The sequence below is a fragment of the Equus caballus genome, chromosome 6 (genome assembly GCF_041296265.1).
Source record: "Equus caballus isolate H_3958 breed thoroughbred chromosome 6, TB-T2T, whole genome shotgun sequence".
In the NCBI taxonomy this organism is placed as follows: Eukaryota; Metazoa; Chordata; class Mammalia; order Perissodactyla; family Equidae; genus Equus; species Equus caballus.
In genome coordinates, this window is record NC_091689.1 from 47,175,247 (window position 1) to 47,195,012 (window position 19,766).

Consider the following 19,766-nt stretch of genomic DNA (forward strand, 5'->3'; position numbering starts at 1 on the left):
AGCAACCCAGGTGGAGATGAATTATCTATACCCATTTGACTTCTGGGATTCCTGGATTGTTTTACACATTGGGTTGGTTCCCTTGACCCTGGTCATGCATCTCCACCAGCCCTATTTATTGAGATTTAGTTCCTGCACTGGACAAGGAAGTTAGTGCCCAGTTGTTGAGCTCAACTTTATCTCTGCTCCCTGAGTGACTAGGCAAATCCTCTTGAGTCTATTTGTCCATCAATGATATGGGGGAAATCCTCCCTTCCCTGAGGACACAGAGCCCTGAGGAGTTTTTTGCCTTTGATTTACCAACTGAAAAGATTTTTATAAAGAGATTTTATAAAAAGATTTTTATAAAGAGGAAACATCATCAGACTCTCACAAGCATTTGCCATCATTAAATAAGTTCCCAAGAGGAACCGAGTGACCCATTTGGCTGCACCAGGTAAAGCAAGAGTGAACATCTTGAGAAATCTGAGTACCTCGTGCCCTTCCAGTACTGCTCAGGTTCCAGGTTAGTTCTTCTCTGGTCTCCTTCCCTGGGCTCAAATTCTCAACAACTGGGGGTGGAGGGTTTGAAGAACGGTGCTGACCCCAGGCTGTCTCCTCCTTGGGGCCTGCGTAGGGTTATTTGGGCTCCTTCCTGCTCTGTACCACAAGTGTTCCCATCCACAGTCCAGGTGAGGAGCTATACCCAAGGGACAAGGGGTAGCAAATTCCTCCGGCTCCAGTGAGATATGCCCTCCATTCCCCCTGAAGAGTGAAGTTACGGCAAAAGCAAGGGAGAGAGCCAGCAAGACGGCTGCTTACATTTTCACCCCCCCCGCCCAGCCCAGCCCAGCCCAGCGAGTCCTGCAGCTGCTGCTCTTTTGCTAGTGCTCTGACAGTCCCACTGTCATTGCCATGAGGTCTGGGCTTGAACTCGAGTTAAGAAGGCCACACATGGAGAAAGAGGGAAGGTAAGAAGGGGACTAGAAGGAGATAGTAGGGTTGAAATTGAACAGAGAAAGGATCAAAAGTAAAGCCAAAATCCCACTTGGTCTTTTTTCCATTCTCCTTTATTCCATAAACACCTAGTTACAAGTTGCACAAATCAAAAAATAAAGGCAGAGAAGGGTGTAGGGGAGATTTTTGTGATGTGCATGGGGTGGGAAGGGAGGAAGGGGTGGGAACAGTCCTCTCCCTCCACACAGCCCTGGATGAGGGCTATGGCCCCTGCAGCGGGGGATCTGAGGAGGAGGTGGGCAAAGCTCCAGGGTAGCTGAGGGAGGGAGGAGGCCCCTAAACCCAGAGCTCACCCCAAAAGCCCCTAAATGCATGGCAGGGGTAGAATGGGGAAGGTGAGGAGGTTCAAAGATGGAGCAGCAAAATGAAAAATCAAGTTAGCGGATACAGGAGAAGTGGAGTCATCATGGTAAGGGGATTAAAGAAGGAAAAAGTAGGTAAAGGGGGCAGTGAAAGGTTCCCCCTGAGACCCCCAGGGAGAGGTGGGGGCCAGCTTGCCTGTTAATTTAATATTAAATGGGGAGTGGGAGTTGGAAAGGAAGAAGTTATTTCAGGGGATGATTTCTCAGCCTCTCAGCCTGTACCTGGAGAGGGAAGAGAGATGAGTACAAGTTAGAAGACGAAACATAAGGAGTTGGGGCTTAATCCCCTATTCTAGTGAGACCATTTTTCTTTTTCCATACCAACTAAAACTACTACCATCAAGGGCAGTATCTGCTGGGCACCTGGCCTGCTTCTGCCTCAGGGCAGAGGAATGTGCACAGCCACACTCCCCAGCCCCCTTCCTGGGCTCGACACCTTACAATCCCTCCCCTCTCAGATACTTACAAGAGAGGCTGAGGGCTGAGGGCCCTCACCAGTCATAGCGGCGGGACTGTCGGGAGGGGGAGTCCTCAGGTCCCTGTATAGCCAGGCGGGGAGGCCCCTCAGCCCTTCGTCCCCCACCCCCTGAAGCCTCATGCCGTCGAAATTCCAGAGGGCGCTGCTGCCGGAATCGGGATGTCTCCCTCCGCCACTCATCATCAAATGCCGCGGCCTCACCTAAAGAGGACAGAGACCAGACATGACACATGTGTACAGCCAGGCTTCTAGAGGCCGATGCCAGAGGGAGCCACAGGCTTCCATGACCAAACAACAGGGCAGAGGCTGAAAGTGCATGTGTGGGGGGCGTGCTGGGGGAGGGCAGCAACTTCTCGATGTAGCCATTCTGGGTTCAACATGGTTCCTGGAGGCCACTAGCAGGCCTAAGGCATGACCACTGGAAACAGAAATCGGGAATGGAATAATGATTTATTTAAGGAGCACATTCCCGTGCACACAATTAAGCATTTAATAAATATTTGTTGATTTGAAGAAAAAAAAAACCAAACTGATCCAGATGGAGAAGGGTAGACTACTACCAATACTTGACTTAGGTGACAAAGTTTGGCCATCCTTGGTGAGGACACTGCTGGCACCCTAAGCTGACAACAAGGCTCCAGGTGAGGTAAGAACATGGGGCTCACCCATAATTTGCCCAAGAAGTATCTACAGAGGTAGGAGAGAAAGCCGGCATCTCCTAGCTCACAGGAAGTGGGCTGGGGCTACTGGCCAAGAAGCCGGAAGGGTGACGAGCGGGAAGGAGGCTCACTCTCATCCAGGTTGATATAGTCCTGCCGCTCCTCCTGGTCCCCTGTGCGGTGGTTTCGTGAGCGCTGGAGGATGTGAGCCCGGTCTCGGATGTGATGCCCAATGGACATCTGCTCTAGCCCACTGTCTGAATCCCGAACAGTCCTCCGAGTCTCCCGGATCTGAGGTGAGGCAGGATACGGCACTGGCTACGCCACCCCAGGACAAACCCCCCGCGACCCAATCCTGAAAAACGAAGCCAAGATTTCTGCGCGTGCCGTTCAACCCCGCCTTCTCTGGGATATGAGAAGCCCTCCCACTCACCCCGCCTGGCGCTGAGCGCATCTCTGATGTCTCTTGGTAGACCTTGGGGGCACCATCACCAGTATTGGAGTAGGAGATGACAGTGGAGGATGAAAAGGTCTGGCAGTTGCCTCCAGCCGTCATGTGCTCCTGGGGAGGAAAGGGTAGAGCAGGACTGAATGGGGAGGGGGGTTCCCCTCTGGAGAAGGGACCCCACACTTCAGCTGCCTGTTCTTGCCCATATCTTTCTCACAAAATGTGAGAACTGAGAAAACATGAAGACTCATCATTACCCCCCAATTCCTCTGAGTCCACAATACGAGAAGGACCTTAAGACACTGAGCCTGCACTGCACTTAGTAAGAGTGCTGCCGCTTCTTCACTCGGGCAGGAGCAGAGACAGGAGCCCAGCGCTCTCTGGGTTCAATGCCTTCCTCAGCGTGAACCCTTCACTAGCACACCCTTCCTCACTTCTGCCTCAGAGGACTCAAGGGGTTGCCAGCCAGCACTGAGAACAGGGCCCGGAAAAGGTATGGGGCAAGAGTCTCACCATGTTCCCAATCATGTCGTTCATCATCCCAAACATGTCCATGAAGCCGCCCGACTGGAGCAAAGAGATGGAGAACAGTCAGGAAAGCAAAGTCGGTGCTCGGACACCATCTTAGTCAGGCACCCACTAGCTACATGGCTGCACTTTCCCTTTCTCTTCTTCCTTCACATCTAGCAACTGCTCTTTCTCACTCCTGGAGAACACGACCAGGACACTGCGTGCTTATCTCCACGCTTCTCTCTCCATACTGCCGCCCTCCTCCTCAGTCAGTGGCTGCCTGGGTCCAATTTTCCTTCTCCCGACTGCCCTGTTTCTCCCTATCTTTAGGAAGCAAACCACAGTTAATGGATTCTAACCTACAAAGGCATGAAACTGCAAAAAAAAGTTCTTCTAAAAACCATCTCGAGTTGGCTCTTCAACTTCACCTCCCTCCTCAAAAGAACAAACTTTGTTAGACAATTACATTTTCCTAATGGGTATGGCTCCTAGAAGTACAGGAGTCAATAAGGTTGCATCTTTAGCACACAGGACTCCACACACAGCAGGCCCAGAGCTCTGTGAACACTATAAAGAGATTCTAGGGTTACCCAAAAAGGCTATTTTAGAGGCACATTTGGGAATAATATCTAAGAGTATAGACTGTGTCCGAGATGGAAAGACACGAGGAGATGAGGACTCACCATTCCCAGCATCCCAAAGGGGGAGACAGTCCCAGCCTACAGGAACAGGTAAGGAACAGGAATTAGACCACATCCTATCTCATTACAATCCCAAACCATGCCCATGGCCTCGGCTGTTTTTCCATCCTCTTCTCACAAAGCCCTTTTTCCAGACCCTTTCCCCACTTCTCGATCACTCCACTTGCTAAGTTAGCTGTAGTGCAAGAAACATCAAGTGCCCTCCAACCTTTTTTTGGCCTCAGGTATATTGCAGCACCATTACCTGCATCCTGCGACTGGCAGGCCTGGTCCCTGGCATGTTGCCATCTGTGATGCTGAGGAAGGGGCTATATCCAAAGCCACCAGACAACATGCGGTTCATATGCTGACGGTGAATGGCAAAAGGGTCCCTGAGGAGTGAGTATACAGTATGGGTGGTAGGAGGGCCAAGGAATCAACACCTCCTTGCCCCCCAAAAAGAAAACACTCATAGAGAAACAGTGGCACAGATGCCTGTTTCCTCTCTAGGTCCGGGCTGGAGCTGAGTATCCAGCCAGTTCCAATTAGTGCCAGCAATGGGAACCCAGATGTCTGTCTGAAGTACTCAGAGAACTGAAGTGGAGTGGGATGAACGCTCCAGAGCATGAGGGGGAGGCAGTACTCACATCAGGAACATGGGATCCTCGGGCTCCACGTCCCTCATGAAGCGGAACATCCTGCTTAGCTCCAGGGGGCTCCACACTGTAAAGATGTAGAGGCTCAGCACTTGGAGGCGGCCAGGCTTTTTGCACACCCGCTCAGTGTAGGGACTCTCAGAGCCCTGTGCCTTAACAAAACTGTAACTGACCCCCCAAACTCCAGTAAGACCCTTCTCCAGGTATTCAGCACCACCCTCTAGGGAGAGAAGAGCTCTTCAAAGCCCTCTATCAAGGAGGGCGATGGAAAATTTTTCCAAGCCTCTCAGTTTTCTGCCTCCCTACTCAGAGCCATCCTCTTCCCGAAGCCTGGCCAGAGCATACTGCCCCTCCCCTGACGCCACTGTTCCGGATGCGAATCCCCAGCGCTGGCCCTCCGCCCCATTAATGACCCCAACCACCCCGCCCCCTCCTTACACCAGCCACTCCCAGGCCTCCCCCCAGGCGGGCCTCACTATCCCCAGCGCGCCCGTCGGCGGCTCCCCCAGCCCCTGCCTTCGCCGGACGCGCAGGAGAGGCAAGCCTGACCCTTTCAGCTCCCCTCATCCCGGGTTTCCAAACCCTGCAGCCCTGCGGGCCCGCTCCCGTCCAGACCCGGCTGCCCGCTCTGCTCGAGGCTCACCGGTCCCCGATTCGGGCTCAGCGGCCCATCCGGCCGGTGTCGCCTCTCGGTGCGCTGCAGAATCGGGGGGTTGTGGCCCGGGACGCGGGATTGGTCCAGGCGTGAGCTCCTCGGCCTCCCGCGCCGCCTCCTCCCACAGCTGCCACCTCCGTCCCCCCCCTCGGCCCACGAAGCCCGAAGCACGGCCAGGCCCGGACGGAAGTGACGTCACGATGGGACAGCCCCCCCCCCCCCCCCGCCCCGGGGCCGGGCCGCGGAGCTCCGCCCACTGGCGGGCGTGTGGAGAAGGCGAGGGCGCGCTCCCAGGGCGCGGGGTCGGCCGGAGACTCGGGGACGGGAAGCCTCGTCAGTAACCTGGATTTGAGTTCTGTGGACAGGAAGAGGCTCCCTGGAAGGGCGTGGGGGAGGAGCAGAGGAGTCGGCTCCTCGGGAGGGCCGGGGCAGGGGAGGATGGAGGGCGGTGCGGCACGTTCCCTTGGGGGAAGGAAGCGGACCAGGGGCAGATTCCCATGGGGGAGGGGCGGGCTCCCTGTGGGCGACGAAGTGGGGCGGATCCCTGCGGAGAGCTTTAAGCAGATTTTCGACCAGAGAAGCGCTCAGCCCCGGGAGGAGGAAGGGCGGCAGTTCTGCGGGGGAGGCGCGTTGTAGGCAGGGCGGGGTCCTCGGAGTGACGTAGAGGAGGAGGTGACAGTTCTGCCCTGGTCTAGCTGTGGCTTCGAGAACTCCGGATGGGGCAAAGAGAATGGACAGGGGACCGGCCACCAGATGGCGCTCTTCGGCCAGGCTGGAACTACAGCCCCTTAGGAACTGGCTTTGGAGAGGCTCCTGGAACCCTCAGTTACCCTGCTGTGAAGGGTCGGACTGGGGAAAGGCTCTGAAATCATTCAGTTTAGTGCCAGTCTCCCCCTTTATTTTCTCCAACTCATGTGTCCTCAAGAGCTCCCAATCCTGCACTAATCTTACTTGCCTCTAGTCAGGTAGGTAGGTTAAGCGTCTAAAGTTTGGGAGAAGAAAGGGGTGGAGAGCTCCATTAACCAGGATCACCCAGGGGCGGAGCTGAAAACACACCCAGGAGACCTGACACCAAGGCCAAAGACCGATACTTTGACACACCAAATGTCTTGCATAAAATCTGGCCCAACTGGAGAGAAGGGCCCTCCTCCTGGGTGTCAGGGCATTTGGACTGTCGAAGATGGACTTTAAACCAGACTCATCCAAACTCGAGCTCTCTCTGGTTCTTTACTCTGGCTGCTAGCCATATTCGTGTTATGTAGAGCCTGACAATGAGAAAGACTTGTCCCCAGTACTTCCCTGGGGGAGAAGGAGGAGGGGGTCTCTGGTGACTCAGGAGAAAGTACTGGGAGCAGGGCTTCTCAGGTTTCTTTGGACTTGATCATTATTAAAGAGAGAAAAAAAATAGTGGGAACAGAGACAGATAATTTAGAAGCTGGCAGACTGGCAAAGCCAAAGAAAGACAAAGACAGAATAAAAGGAAATTTGTTTTTCGAGGATATTTTTGGAGAAGAGACTTAGTGAAGTCTTTCAAATTTATCTTCCAGATGGTTTCTCTCTGGACATCTCACCATGCAAGTGCCCCTTTTTCTCTGGCCCCAAACAAAAGCAGCTGGACATGTGATCACATCACCCCGTGAGAGTTCTATGGCCCAGACAACTAAGTGTTAAGTGGAAGCTTACCTTCCACCTTCTCCCTTCTCATAGCATCATGTCCAACCTTCAACAGAATTGGACATACAACTTAGCTTCTTGTCTCCTTGTTTTTTCTTTTTCTGTACCTGGTATCCTCTACCTACTGCCTTTCGGTGCCTAAAGCCCTTTCTCTTCTTCCTTCCAAAATTTAAGAACCTGATATCAGCCATTTTTACCTTTGCATGATTTTAAATCAATGTATTACCTCTCCTAGGAGTATTTCCAAATTACAGCTTAGCTTCTAACTCTGAGACAAAGCTCCAAATCTGGGCTTTGTCTCAGGTTAAAAAGAAATCATTGAATAGGTGGGGATGAAGTAGGAGATGCAAGAGCTCGTTTGCAGAGTCCTCAGAGACTTAGCATATAGGCAGCCGTCTACTTCAGGAATCGAAGGGATATAATTTTACAAGTAACCTTTCTGTCCCCCACAACCAGAGTTTGTGTCTGTCTTCCTTCTCCATCACCTTGCCTTGCCTTTTCTTTCTCCCACCTTCCCTTCCTCCTTTCCTCTCTTCCTTCCTCCTCCCTCCCTTTCTCCCTCTTTCTTTCCTTCCTTCCTTCCTTTCATCTCTGTCCAATGAACTCTGATGAAGAGAAATTCCTGAGTCACTGGAATGTCCTGTAGATGATAAGATGTAGGAGGGAGAGTGGGCCCTGCCAGGGGTGAGGCTTAACACAAGGAGGATAAGGACTGTTGGGAAGGAAGAGAAACAAAGTGGTGCCTATATTCACTGCTCTATCTGATGGAGCCAAAGTCAGGAAGTCCTTGAGAGAGTAGAGCTGGGCCAGAAAAGGGGCCCTCTTTGGATGTGAGGTCACGCATCTGGAGCTATCCCAGAGCAGCTGGATATTGGCACAGTGAGCATGGGGCAGTGATGTGGGAGTTAGAGAAGACTGGATTTCCTGCCTGAGCCAAAGTGAATGGGTGTGACTGAGTGTATGTGTGTGTATATATGTGCATATGTATTGGAGGAGGGGGATACACCCTGAAAATTAGCACTAAGGTGCCCTAGGTAGAGAAAGTGAGTTCTACAGTGCATACCAGATCCAAGGGAGTAACTCAGGAGCATTTTTTAAAAATCAGCTTTTCAGTTTGTTTTTATGTCCACATCCATTCAACAAATATTTATTGAATGGCTACTATGTGTCAGGTATTCTTCCTGGCTCTGGAGATATAGTAATGATACAGAGGAAAATAAAGCAGGGTAGAAAGGGGAAAGAGGAACAGGCAGGCAGCTGCGAGGTGGTGTTGCTTTTTAGGGTGACTAGGGAAGGCCTGACTGATAAGGTGACATTTAAGCAGAGACCTGAACAAGGTGAGGGATAGCTGGGGTGAGAGCGTTCTGAGCAGAGGATATAGCAAGTACAAAGGCCCTGAGGCAGAAGCATGCTTAGTGTGTTCAAAGAACAGCAGAGAAGCCAGTGTGCCTAGACTGATGTGAATGGAGGCAAGAGCAATACTAAGAGACAAGGTCACAGACAAAGAAGAAAGCCAGGTCATGTGGACCTTTGTATGACCTACAAAAGGATCACGCTGGCTCTTGTATGGAGAATAGACTACTGGGGACAACAGCAGAAACAGACCTATTAGCATGCTATTGCCATAACCCAGATGAGACAGGATGGTGGCTTAGAGTAGGTTAGAAACAGTGGAGGTGATGAGAAATGGTCAGATTCTAGATATATTTTGAAGATGGAGCTAACAGAATTTGTTGATGGATGGATGCACTATAAGGGAGAAGAGTCAAGAATGACACCAAGGTTTTTTGACCTGGACAACTGAGTGAGAAATAACATTCTGCTTGCCACACTGTACAGAGTATATTTGGTACTGGTTTGAGAATATATTGAAACTGTGTCTGGCTGGAAGATCCTGACTATGTGACTACACAGGATAACGGACTTGGACAGTCTTACCCTTAGAAGCTAGCAACCTAAAACAGGAGGAGATGTGAACAACAGGAATAAGTGAATTCCATACCTCCTTTGACCATGAGATATTAGATGTTAGTTAGCCCATCTTGAGTAGATATGCTTTTGTTAATGATTGACATTAGTATTGCAGTTTTAAGTCTTAAGAACTTCCTGTTGTCCTTTGATCATTTCAAAAAGACATCCTGAAGGAGGCAGTATGTCTCACGATTAACATGAACATTCAGGATTGAAGTTGGTGCCACCTGTGCGGTAGTTCATGTCAATAAATATTTACTGAGTTCCTACTATGCACGAGGCATAGTGCTGGGTGCTAGGGACGAAAAGACAAGACATGGTCTCTGCCCAAGAGGGTCCACAGCCTAGTGAGGGTGGCCAGCCTGGAATCCATCATAATCCTGTGTTGAAGGCCACGATGGAAAGATATATGTTAAAAGGGGAAAAGTGGTTCAGAAGAAGGAGGGAGAAACTTGGCGGGGCCGGGGGGGGTGGTCAGCCAGGAGAGCATTCCAGGCAGAAGATGGGATCAGTGCAAGGGCACAGAGGTATGCCCCATTTGGGAAGAACTATGAGGAGTAAAAAAAACCATGCTGAAGTGAAACTTTGGAGGGAACAGTGGTAAGAGATAAGGCGACAAAGGTTAAAAGGGAACAGACCTTGAAGGGCCCTGTTTGCTTCTGGACTTTATCCTACAGGCCTGGAAAAGCTATCAAAAGGTTTATGTAGGGAAATTACAAGTGTCTGTTTGTATTTTAGATAGAAAGGCAGTTTATGCATTTCAGGAAACATGTTTGGACTTCTACAACATGCCAAGTAGGGAGGTAAGTGCTGAAGATACAAAAATTTTTAAGTCATGATTGAAAACCCTAGTTAATTAACCTTAAAGTCAAGAGAGTGATGTTGACCCCTGGAACAGAGGCAGGACTGGGCTTGGAGAGAAGAGGAGGCACTCGAGGAATCTTCAGAAAGTGGAATGTGAAGGATCTAGGCAGGGCGAGAAAAGGTGGGTCTTGGATGACTCCTTGGCATAGCGAATAGGCGGAGGACAGTACCTGTAACTGAAATAGAAAACCAGGGAATTTCAGTTGGAATACGTAGGGTTTGAGGAGCTACGGAGGATCCAGGGAGTGATGACCAGAAGGGGACTGGAGTCATGACTCGAGCTCAGGAAAAAAGCCAGCGCTGACGATAGAGGTTTGAGAGTCATCAGTGTTTGAGGCACGTGTGGCAGTGGGACTTAAATCCATGGAAATGTGCGATGGAGTCGCTTAGGGAGACTGTGAAGGATGAGAACAGGACCTCTGAGACTAGAGTCACCTGGAAGGGTCCAGTCAACACTGTCATTGCCTCCTCCTGGTTATAAGTCCTCCCTCAGTCTTTTAGTCTCTGGGCAAAATAAGTCTCTAGCTGTCACTCTTGGTCCCATTTTCCCTGGCCTTTTCATTTTTACTTTCCTCTCCTCTGGGTCAGCCACACAGTCTGTTTAATATGTGGAAACCCTGAACAAACATGCACCTATGGTAATGGAGATGACAACAGTGGCCCAGGTGACCTTCCCCACAGCAGCCAAAGTTGCTCTTGACTTTCCAGTACAGAACACTGAGGATGGAGAAAGGAAAGGAGGTGGAAAAAGAAGAGACAGTTTTGGGCCAAGGTCTAAAGTAGTGCTGTCCAATGTGGTAGCCACTAGCCACAGGTGGCTGTTTAAATTTAACTAAAACTGAATAACATAAAAAATACAGTTCCTCAGTTGCACTAGCCACATTTCAAGTGTTCAGTAACCACACGTGGCTCGTGGCTACTGTATTGGAAAGTGCAGATATAGAACATTTCCATCACAGAAATGTTTATTGGACAGAGCCAGAAAGCAGCTATAAATATTATCTTCCTTCTGAACTTTTTCGAGGGTCTACAAAGGGTTTTTGAAAAGAGTGCACGTGGGAGAAAAATTGAAAAGAGGGCAGTAGAGGGTTGGGCAATAGTAACTATTCTAGGTGTAAAAGTGAAGGAGGTCAGGAAGAGGGTGTGAAGAATAGGAAACGCCAATCCAAGGACCTGGAGGAGAGGTACGATGGTGAAAGCAATTCTTTTTGCTGGGGAGAAAGTTCATGGGGAAGTAGGAAAGCCCTAGAAATTTTGGTTGTGATGTTGATACCATAAAAGACAGACGGTGACCACCAGGACACGAGTAGCTAATGAGAAGATCCCAAGCCAGAGAGAGGCAAGTGGGTCTCCTGGTTGTGGCTTGTGTATTTTCCCAGCCCACTCAAAGAAAGAAGGTTGAGAGGGCTCTGAGATTGAGGCCAAAATGGTGTGTCAGGGCTAGGAAATCACTGATTTATTGACCTCTTCCTCTTTGGTGCCTAGCGTCGTGCTGGGGATTGTGTGCAAGAGGAGACAATCCATCAGGGTGGAGGAACCAAGGAAGGCTGTTTGGAGTTGGGAACAATGGGTAAGGATTTGCAAAATCAGGAGAGATCAGGGAGGCATTCCTGAAAAGGAGTACCCATGGAGATGGGACAGTGCACTCTCTGGTCTGACTGGTGGAAAGACAGTGCTGGGTACATGTCCCTGTGTCCCTTTTCAAGTGGTACTTTGACTGCCTGAGTCTCCCCATGGATTCCTTGAGCTCAGGGACCATGTATTTTTCATTCGGCTTTGTGTCTCCATCACGTAGCACAGTGCCCAATACCTAGTAAGAGCTCAATAAAAGTTTGTTAACGTGCAAGAGTTCAAGCTTGATGTAGAGGGCAAAAAGAAAACTTAGAACGTTTTTTTAGTTTAACTCTACTTAAATGTGAGTAGAATATGAAGATGGATATAGCTTGACTGGTAGCATTCATAATAAACGTGCCCTCGTGTTGTTGTGAAGGTGATTTCTTAAGTAACACTCCTGGGGGCACCATACTCAGCACAAACATGATCAAAGTTATGCTGGTTTAGGTCTCCAGGAAGCTGGAGAAGGGAAGGACTTCACTTAAGAATGAGATGGATGGGGCCGGCCCCATGGCTGAGTGGTTGAGTTTGCGAGCTCCGCTTCGGCAGCCCGGGGTTTCACAGGTTCGAATCCTGGGCAAGGACATGGCACCGCTCATCAAGCCATGCTGAGGCGGCGTCCAACATGCCACAACTAGAAGGACTCACAACTAAAAATACACAACTATGTACCAGGGGCCTTTGGGGAGAAAAAGGAAAAATAAAATCTTTAAAAAAAAAAAAAGAATGAAATGGAAACAATTAGAATTGAACACCTTGCACACAGCAATGAGGTAAAATTTCTAGAATGTCAGGCCAGAAGTCATAGTTTCTAGGGGGCTCCTACCTCCCTTGTTCTCACCCGGCCTCCTCTTTCCCACCTCCAGAAGATGTGTAAGAAGCACAGGTTCCCCATTCAACTAGTGGAGAAATTCTCAGTTGGACTGTGGAGTAACAGAACTCTTGGAATAGGCAAGCCTCCACAAGGCCTCAGAATCAATTCTCTGGGAAGGAGCAGACACAGGCTGGCATCAGTTAACACTGTTGGCCCCAGAGGCCCAGAGACTAACCCTGAGGATGGGGCTGGCTTTCAGCATCCCACTCACTCCAAATTCATCCCAAGTCTACTTCTAGCTTCTTTCTCATGAAGGCAAGACTTCAGGAGACTTGTCTGTTGTCCAACCAGACATAGAAGCCTAAGGGATGCTTCCCCCATGCAGAAAGGGAATTAGATCCAGGCCTCCTGCTTCCTAGATCTTTTCCTCTGGTCCCTGAGGTCCCCAGTGTCCAAACTCTTAGATTCTCAAGGCGTTCCCTTGGGCCTTGGGGCAGGATTCCCATTCCCTGCCTCTCCATCTCCCTGGAATTTTCCACTGCAGCTGCCTCGGCTCCCAGACACCCCTCCCTGGGCAAAATTCCCAGCTCCCTCCGCCTCCCCTTCCCTAATCACACCTCATTCCCACCCCCAGCCCTGAGGCCCAGCCTACAGTCCGGCCCACACCACACACTAATCCTAGTGATCCCAGTTAGAGAAATGGGAGGTCAGGCCCTTATAGAAGGGTGAGAGGGAAGGTCCTAGGCTCTCTCCAGGGCGGGGAGAAAAGACGGTGGAGGGGCTGGTCTCCTGTGGGGCTGGAGTGGGGGGAGTGGCCCTCCTCAAATCCCCATATAAGGCAGGGCAAGCAGTTAGGCTCCTGGATTGGCTGATTCAAATGAGCATTCCACCTGGCAACAGGGTTTCTATTGGCTCTCAGGAAAAATAGGAGGAAGGTGGATGGAGGTTGTTGGTGGCGGTGATTGAAGTGGGGGAGGGGAGTGGAGGTGACCGGAGTGGGGGGCGGTTACCAGGGTAACAGGGTAAGAGCCCAGCAGGGTGTCCGAGACAGCAGGCGGGGCTGGTAGGTGGAGAAGAGGGAAGAGGAAAGGAGGGTGGGAGGGAAAGGAAAGAGACTGACAGGGAGGGAGCGAGACAGGGAGACGCGCGGGGGGGGGGGGGGGGGGGGGTCGGCGGGGAAGGTAAAAGGAGGCGAGAGAGGGAGAGAAATGAAGCAAGAGAGTACAGAGATGGAGAGGGTCAGAGCTCGCTCCAGACATCAGCGAGTGAGTCAGAGAAACAGATTGAGAGAGAGATGAAAAGATGCAGAGTCCGGCAAGGAAAAACCTGGGTGGGGCTCCAAGATTTTTGAGGGGAGGGAGACTGAGAAACTGATAGAAGAATTAGAAAGAGAAATCGGGAGGTTTCTATACCAAGGGACCAAAAGATGGTATATTTAAGCACTCAAATACTAAATGACGATGATTGATCAGGGTCTTTTTTATTAAGATAGTGAAAATTATAAAAAGAGGAATAATGATAATGATCGACAAATATGGGAGGGCACACACACCAAAGATACCCTTTTTCCAAGCCCTAAGCATTCCACCCCATCCACCTTCTGACCTTTAATACACACCCCAGCTCCTGCGCCCTCCTGAAATCCCAAACTTCTCAAAATGACCCAAAGATACTGAGACTGAGGGCCAGCAACTGAGGATGTGTGGAATAGGGTGGGGCTGGAACTCCAGACCTGGGCCCCTTGCAAAGTAGGCAGTATAATCCAGAAAGGCTCGGGAAGATGGCAGCAGAGGAAAGAGAAAAGCAAACAGGGAAAATGTGAAAAATAAGGACCTGAAGAGAAGTTGAGGGAAATCAGCTAAGGATATGGGGCCAGGTGACAGACTCAGATGAGACAAGAACAGGGTTGTCTGGGAGAGAGAGGGAGAGAGATCAGGGTTGGAAAGATAGAAGAGGGCAAATGAAAAGTGGAGAAGAGGTGACAGAAGAGTAAGAGATGTGAGGTATGGATGGTTGTGAGGCAGGGGTCTGGGTACAGAGGAATGAGGAGGGATGAAGAGAAATAGAAGGATCAGGCAAATAAAAGTGAGGAGAGATGGGCGAATAAGAAAGGTCTAAGATGGAAGAGAGGAAAGGAGACTAGAGAACCTGTGACTCCCCTCAGATCACAAGAAAGAGCCAGGAAGGGAGGAACCCGGCAGGGGTCACATATGTCGCCTCAGGCAGGACAGAGGATGGGCTGCCCTTTCTGTTCTTCCGTCCCCTCTCAGGGCCACCCAGAGAATGTAGATGCAGGATGAGAGGGGAAATCCAGCGTGATGTGGAAGTAGCTCTCCACCCTCTTCCTCTTCTTTAAGCTTTTGGTTTCTCAAATACCTGCCCGGCCTTTCCAACTGTTCCCCCGACTCCATCCTTTGGGGAAATCTCAGGGCTTGCGGGGGGAGGGGGGGAGGGGTGGTTCAGAAGGATTCTGGCCATCCCTCCAGTCCGCCCCCAAAAGAGAGACTCCACCACATTCGCAGGCAGTAGGTCGGGATTCGGAGAGGTCCCTCCCCGCAGGAACCCCACCCCTTCCCACCTCCTCGCCCCACTCCTTTCTCCGCGACCGTCAGTCTCTCCATTTCCCCCTGCTGGTCTTGTCCTCCCTCCCGCCTCTCGCGCTCTCCCTCCCCTCGCTTTCATCCTCCTCTCCCCACCTCTCCAACCTCCGCTTTCATCCCCCTCCCCTCTCCTCTCCTCCCCGCTCCCGCCTGCCCCACCCCTGGGAAGCCCCTCCCGTCGGGCAGCGCCGCCTTTATAAGCGGGTTCCCTTCCCGGGGGCGGCAGCGGCTGGTCGGCGGCAGCTCTGCTGGTGCGGGGGCGGCGAGCCGAGGACCGAGTGACCGCGGCCGGAGCGTGCCGGCCACCGCCCGCACCGCCCTTCCGCCCGCCCTCCGGACGGCCGCAGCCCTGCGGGTCTCCGCTCCAGACCCACCCCCGCCCCACCCCGCGCGCCTCTGCCGCCTCTTCCAGAGACCCAGCTTGCTGAGCGGCCGCCGCTGCCGCTGCCGCCGCCGCCGCCGCCACCGCGCCAGGTTCCGGCCGCGGCCACCCTCCGCCGTCCAGGGCCCCTCCGTCCCGGCCGCGGGACCCCGGCTCTCCGCCAGCCCCGGCCCCGGCACCATGTCGGAGAAGAGCGTGGAGGCAGCGGCCGAGTTGAGCGCCAAGGTACGGGCGGGCCGGCGGCGGCCCGGACCCCGCGCGACCCCCGCGCGACCCCCGGGCTCCGCGCGGTCCCGGTGCCTCCGGCCGCCCCCGACGGCCCCACGCTGCCCCGGCGCCGGGTCCCCGCGGCCCCTCTCCGCCCCCCCGCTCCCCAGCCTGGCGCTGCTGCCCCGCTCCGCGCGGCCGCGCCAGCGCCCTCTAGCTTCGCGAGCGCCGCGCGCCGCCCCGGCCCGCCGCCGTCCCCACCCCTCGCCGGCCCGGCTCGCGCGCCTCGACCCGGCCCGCTCTCCGTCCAGCTGGCCGCGCCTCCCTTACCGTGCCCCCTGCGCCGCTCCGTCTCCCTGCGCCCGGGTTCTCCGGCTCCCCCTCCGCTGGGCCCTCACCTTTCCTCTGCTAAGCGGCGCGAGCCTCAAGTGTAAACAGCACTCTCCCGGGAGGCTTCTCGCTCGGCCCCTCCCCTCGAGGCCCGAGCGCAGACAGCTACTGCCTCTATTTTCTCCTTCCCTCCTTGCCTTCCATCTGTAGCCGGATATTTCTTGCTCCGCTCGCCTTCAGCTTCCCTTTCTCTCCCTAGCTCCTCTCCAGCCTCTCCTCCACACTTAAAGAATCTTGAGTTCCTAAAAATCAGAGGGGGGCGGGAATAGCCTTCAGAAACAGCTGGGGCGCAGCATTGCATGGCATTGCCTCGAGCCCTCCTGGCTCTCTTCAGCTCCCTTCTCTGGCCCCCTCCCTTTGCCCTTGCCTCTCTTCCAGCCTTTCTCTAATTTCCCTAGGGAACCTGCTGAGTGTCGCTTTGGGAAATTAATTCGGCCAGGGTTTGGGGGCTGGGAGCCCGACCTTGAGGGGGCTTGCTGAGGAGTAGGCACAGGGGTCTCTCTGAGGTCTGTGAAGTGAGAGGGGGGACCACTGGGAGGAAAGGCGATGAGAGAGAAGGGGCTATGTGTCAGATCTAACAGGGGTACCGTGTGGCCCTCCGGTGGGCTGTGCGGTGGCATGTGACTTCACTGAGTAGGTGTCTTTGTATGTCTGAAATGCAGCGTGTGTGGGCCTGCCAGTGTCAGTTACATGTGTGCATGTGGACATGTAGATGATGTGGAGCCATGTGGCCGCTTTGTGAGTGCCCAGTGGCTGCACTGTGCTCTTGTGCTGTCTCAAGAGTGTGTGCCAGAATGCCCAAACACCGGGCCATGTGTCTCCGGATCGCGTGGGTGCTCCTCTGTAGCTGTGTGTGTGAATCGGTGTCAGCCTGTGTCAGTGCGTGTGCCTGTGTTGAGTAAATGAGGCCAGAGAGCTGCTTAGCACAAGACCTAGGTCACATACCCTCCTGGAAAAGGGATCATGGAAGGACAGTGACCACGAGGACAGGACAGGGGAGGAGAGGGTCCGGCCCCTTGGACTTTGGTCTCTGGTAGGCTCACTCCCTCCCTTGTACTCTCTCCCTCCCTCCCTCCATCAGCCCAGATGGGAAACTCAGGCCAGGGCCACAGAGAGCTGGTCCTGGGGCCCCCAGAGAATGACTGACTAGCCCCTGGCTCTCCAGGCCCAGGATGTAGGGGAAAGCCACCAGGTAGTGGAAATGGCATGCGACCATGTGGCAATGAAATGAGGACAGAGAAATGGCATGAAGCAGCCTAGCTGGAGTGAGAGGGGCAAAGGATGTGTGCTCCCCTTAAAGGGAAGAGGGAACTGAGTGTTCCTCCAGGCCCACCATTCTGCACCAACTCCCTCTCCTACCCCCAATCTTCTTCCAGAAAGGACACACCCTCCCAGGGTGCTCTCCTCGCTCAGAAAACTTCCATCCTCATGGAATCCGATACACAGAGTTGCACACCAACACCAGATCAGATCACACAGACACCCACAGTGTCGCTCAGTGCCTGCCAAGGGGTGGGGTGGGGAGAGGACTGGAATCTAAGCTGGAAGGGCTGCTGTGGTGTCCAGAGAGAGGAGACTCTCTCATGAGCATCTCCCTCTGCCACATCAGAATAGGACATCACGGAGGTGCCAGTTGGGACCTTGTGGTGAAGGGGAGGGGGTGGTGTGGAGGGAGGTCGCTTCCCCAGCTACATTCCCACGCCACCCCAGCTGTAGATCTTGTTTGTCTCTCTCCATCTACTGTGTCCAGTACTCTTTCCTTCCCACTTTTTTTTTATCCTGCCTCACCTGCGTTCCCCCTGGAGACAGGTACTCCCACCCTCTACCACACCAGTGCACACACCACGGGCCATGGGGAGGAGGAAACTACTGGAACTGTTTTGGGGTGGCCGTGGGAAAAGTGAGAGGGGGGTGCCGGGAAGCGTGCTAGAGTGCTCTCCCTGTTCCTGTAGTGTTTGGCCAAGAAGGAGCCTGAGGATTTGGGGGACACAGACAGAGACACAAAGCCTTTCGAAACTGAGGGGGAAGCTGGGAGGGACGCCCAGGAGAGAGTACTCAGGAAAAGGCCCCAGAGGTAGACAAAAGGCAGGGTAGGCAGGGCAGGCCAGGCTGGGAGGGGGTGGGGCATCAGGGCTGCGAGCAGATGGAGGGGATTTGCTTTGCTGAGCTGAACTCTTCAGCCGGTGAGGTTTGGAAGAACCCGAGGGGGGTGGTGAGCAGTTCCCTTGGCCGCCTGTTCCCCCCTCTTCATCCCTTCTCTCTTGAGTCCTGGGGAAGAAGGTGTCTGGTCTCAGCCCCTGGTGGCCCGAAGGACCCTGGATCTCTGTTCTGTCTCTAAGGTGCTGTGGCCACCATCTCCATTTCACACTCCTCTAAGCTCACTGCAGAGGGAAAACTGGGGCTAGAAGGACTTACAGACTGCAGATCATTTGTGGTGAGAGGAAGGTGACCTCTTTCTCTCTTGCAGGACTTGAAGGAGAAGAAAGAGAAGGTGGAGGAGAAGGCAAGCCGGAAAGAGCGAAAGAAAGAAGTGGTGGAGGTGCGGAGGCCTGTGGGGGGTGACCACACCTGCCCACCATGCCCCTTTCAGTTTCCTTCTTGGGGGGCTGCATCCTTCCTTTCCTTTGACCCCTCCCATCTTCCTTCCCCCACCCTTCAGGCCCTGGCAGTGCCCCTTGCCGTCAGTGGGTGGAGGCACACAGCTAGCCTGACACTGTCCCTCTTTGGTCCCCACAGGAGGAGGAGAATGGAGCTGAGGAGGAAGAAGAAGAAACTGCTGAGGACGGAGAGGAGGAGGATGAAGGGGAAGAAGAAGGTGGGGAGGGGCAGGGGAGGCTGGGCTCAAAGAAACAGAGTCAGGGTGGGTTTGAAGACCTGAAGCAGGGCTGAGCAGGACCACAGTGGGTCTCTGCCGGAGCTTCCTGCCCTTCCCCAATGACCCATTTCTGGCTCCTCAGATGAGGAAGAAGAAGAAGATGACGACGAAGGGCCCGCGCTGAAGAGAGCTGCTGAAGAGGAGGTTTGGGCTGGGTTGTGGCCCCTGAGGGGCTGTCAGGGATGCAGCAGGGGCTGGGAGCCCTTTGGATTTGGACGCAGATCCCTGTGGTGCAGGGCGGGGGCTGGAGCAGGGCCGGGACAGGGGGAGCTCCCTCTCCCATTTTACAGCTACCCAACTCTTTTCCTCCCACAGGATGAAGCGGATCCCAAGCGGCAGAAGACAGAAAATGGGGCATCGGCATGAGCCCCCTGCCAGTGGGCTGGGGGTGGGAGGCCCCTCAGGGCCTGGAGGTGGGGTGGGAACAGACAGTGCAGCCACTCTTCACCTGGCTCCTTGCTCTGGGCCCCGCACCAGAGCTGCCACCCTCTTTCTCCCCAGCCTTCTCATGTCCGCCTCTCCAGACACTGCCCCTCCCTCCATCCTCACTCTGCCATTGTTCCACCTCCTGACCTGCTCCATCTGAGCTTCCCAGCTGGTCCCCAATGGCTCCTTTCCCCTTCCTTGCTCTCTTCCTCCCTCCTCCAGCCAATCCCACCCCTCCTGCGGTAGCCTTTCCTTCCTCACCTCTGCATCCCAGCCTCATGTCCTGCCCATCCCAACCCCGCCTGATCCCTGGGTCTCCCTCAGATCCCCTTCTCTCAGACAGCGCCAGGCCGGGGTGGGGCCAGGGTTGGGGCCGAGCCCCACAGCTGCCCCCCTCCCCTCCCCTTTTTGTATAATTTAATAAAGAAACGGTCGCGCTTCTGTTTTTAACCTGTCTCCTGCTTTCCCGGGGCAGAGGGAGGAGGGTGGCTGATGGCACATTCTG

At 53.6% G+C, this 19,766-nt stretch overlaps 2 protein-coding genes across 4 annotated transcripts; one reads left to right on the plus strand and one right to left on the minus strand.

Moving 5' to 3' along the window:
- Positions 1–1,031: 1,031 nt before the first annotated feature.
- MLF2 (myeloid leukemia factor 2) lies at positions 1,032–16,560 on the minus strand. 3 transcript variants are annotated; one of them, XM_023643049.2, is made up of 9 exons: positions 15,901–16,560; positions 4,781–4,856; positions 4,399–4,525; positions 4,137–4,172; positions 3,457–3,510; positions 2,929–3,057; positions 2,627–2,786; positions 1,825–2,037; positions 1,032–1,580 (listed from the first exon to the last, which is right to left on the minus strand). In XM_023643049.2, exons 2-8 carry the CDS (start codon positions 4,828–4,830, stop codon positions 1,850–1,852), a joined length of 744 nt encoding a protein of 247 aa, XP_023498817.1. In that variant the 5' UTR covers positions 4,831–4,856; positions 15,901–16,560; the 3' UTR covers positions 1,032–1,580; positions 1,825–1,849. The 3 variants fall into 3 exon arrangements, with proteins under 3 accessions (XP_023498817.1, XP_023498816.1, XP_070127002.1); XM_023643048.2 differs by lacking the exon at positions 15,901–16,560 and adding an exon at positions 5,433–5,663; XM_070270901.1 differs by lacking the exon at positions 15,901–16,560 and adding an exon at positions 5,405–5,623.
- Positions 15,201–19,711, plus strand: PTMS (parathymosin). The gene is made up of 5 exons (NM_001433534.1): positions 15,201–15,588; positions 18,428–18,499; positions 18,697–18,775; positions 18,918–18,979; positions 19,151–19,711. The coding sequence occupies exons 1-5, from the start codon at positions 15,544–15,546 to the stop codon at positions 19,199–19,201; spliced, it is 309 nt and encodes a 102-aa protein (NP_001420463.1). The 5' UTR covers positions 15,201–15,543; the 3' UTR covers positions 19,202–19,711.
- The last annotated feature ends 55 nt before the right edge of the window (positions 19,712–19,766 follow it).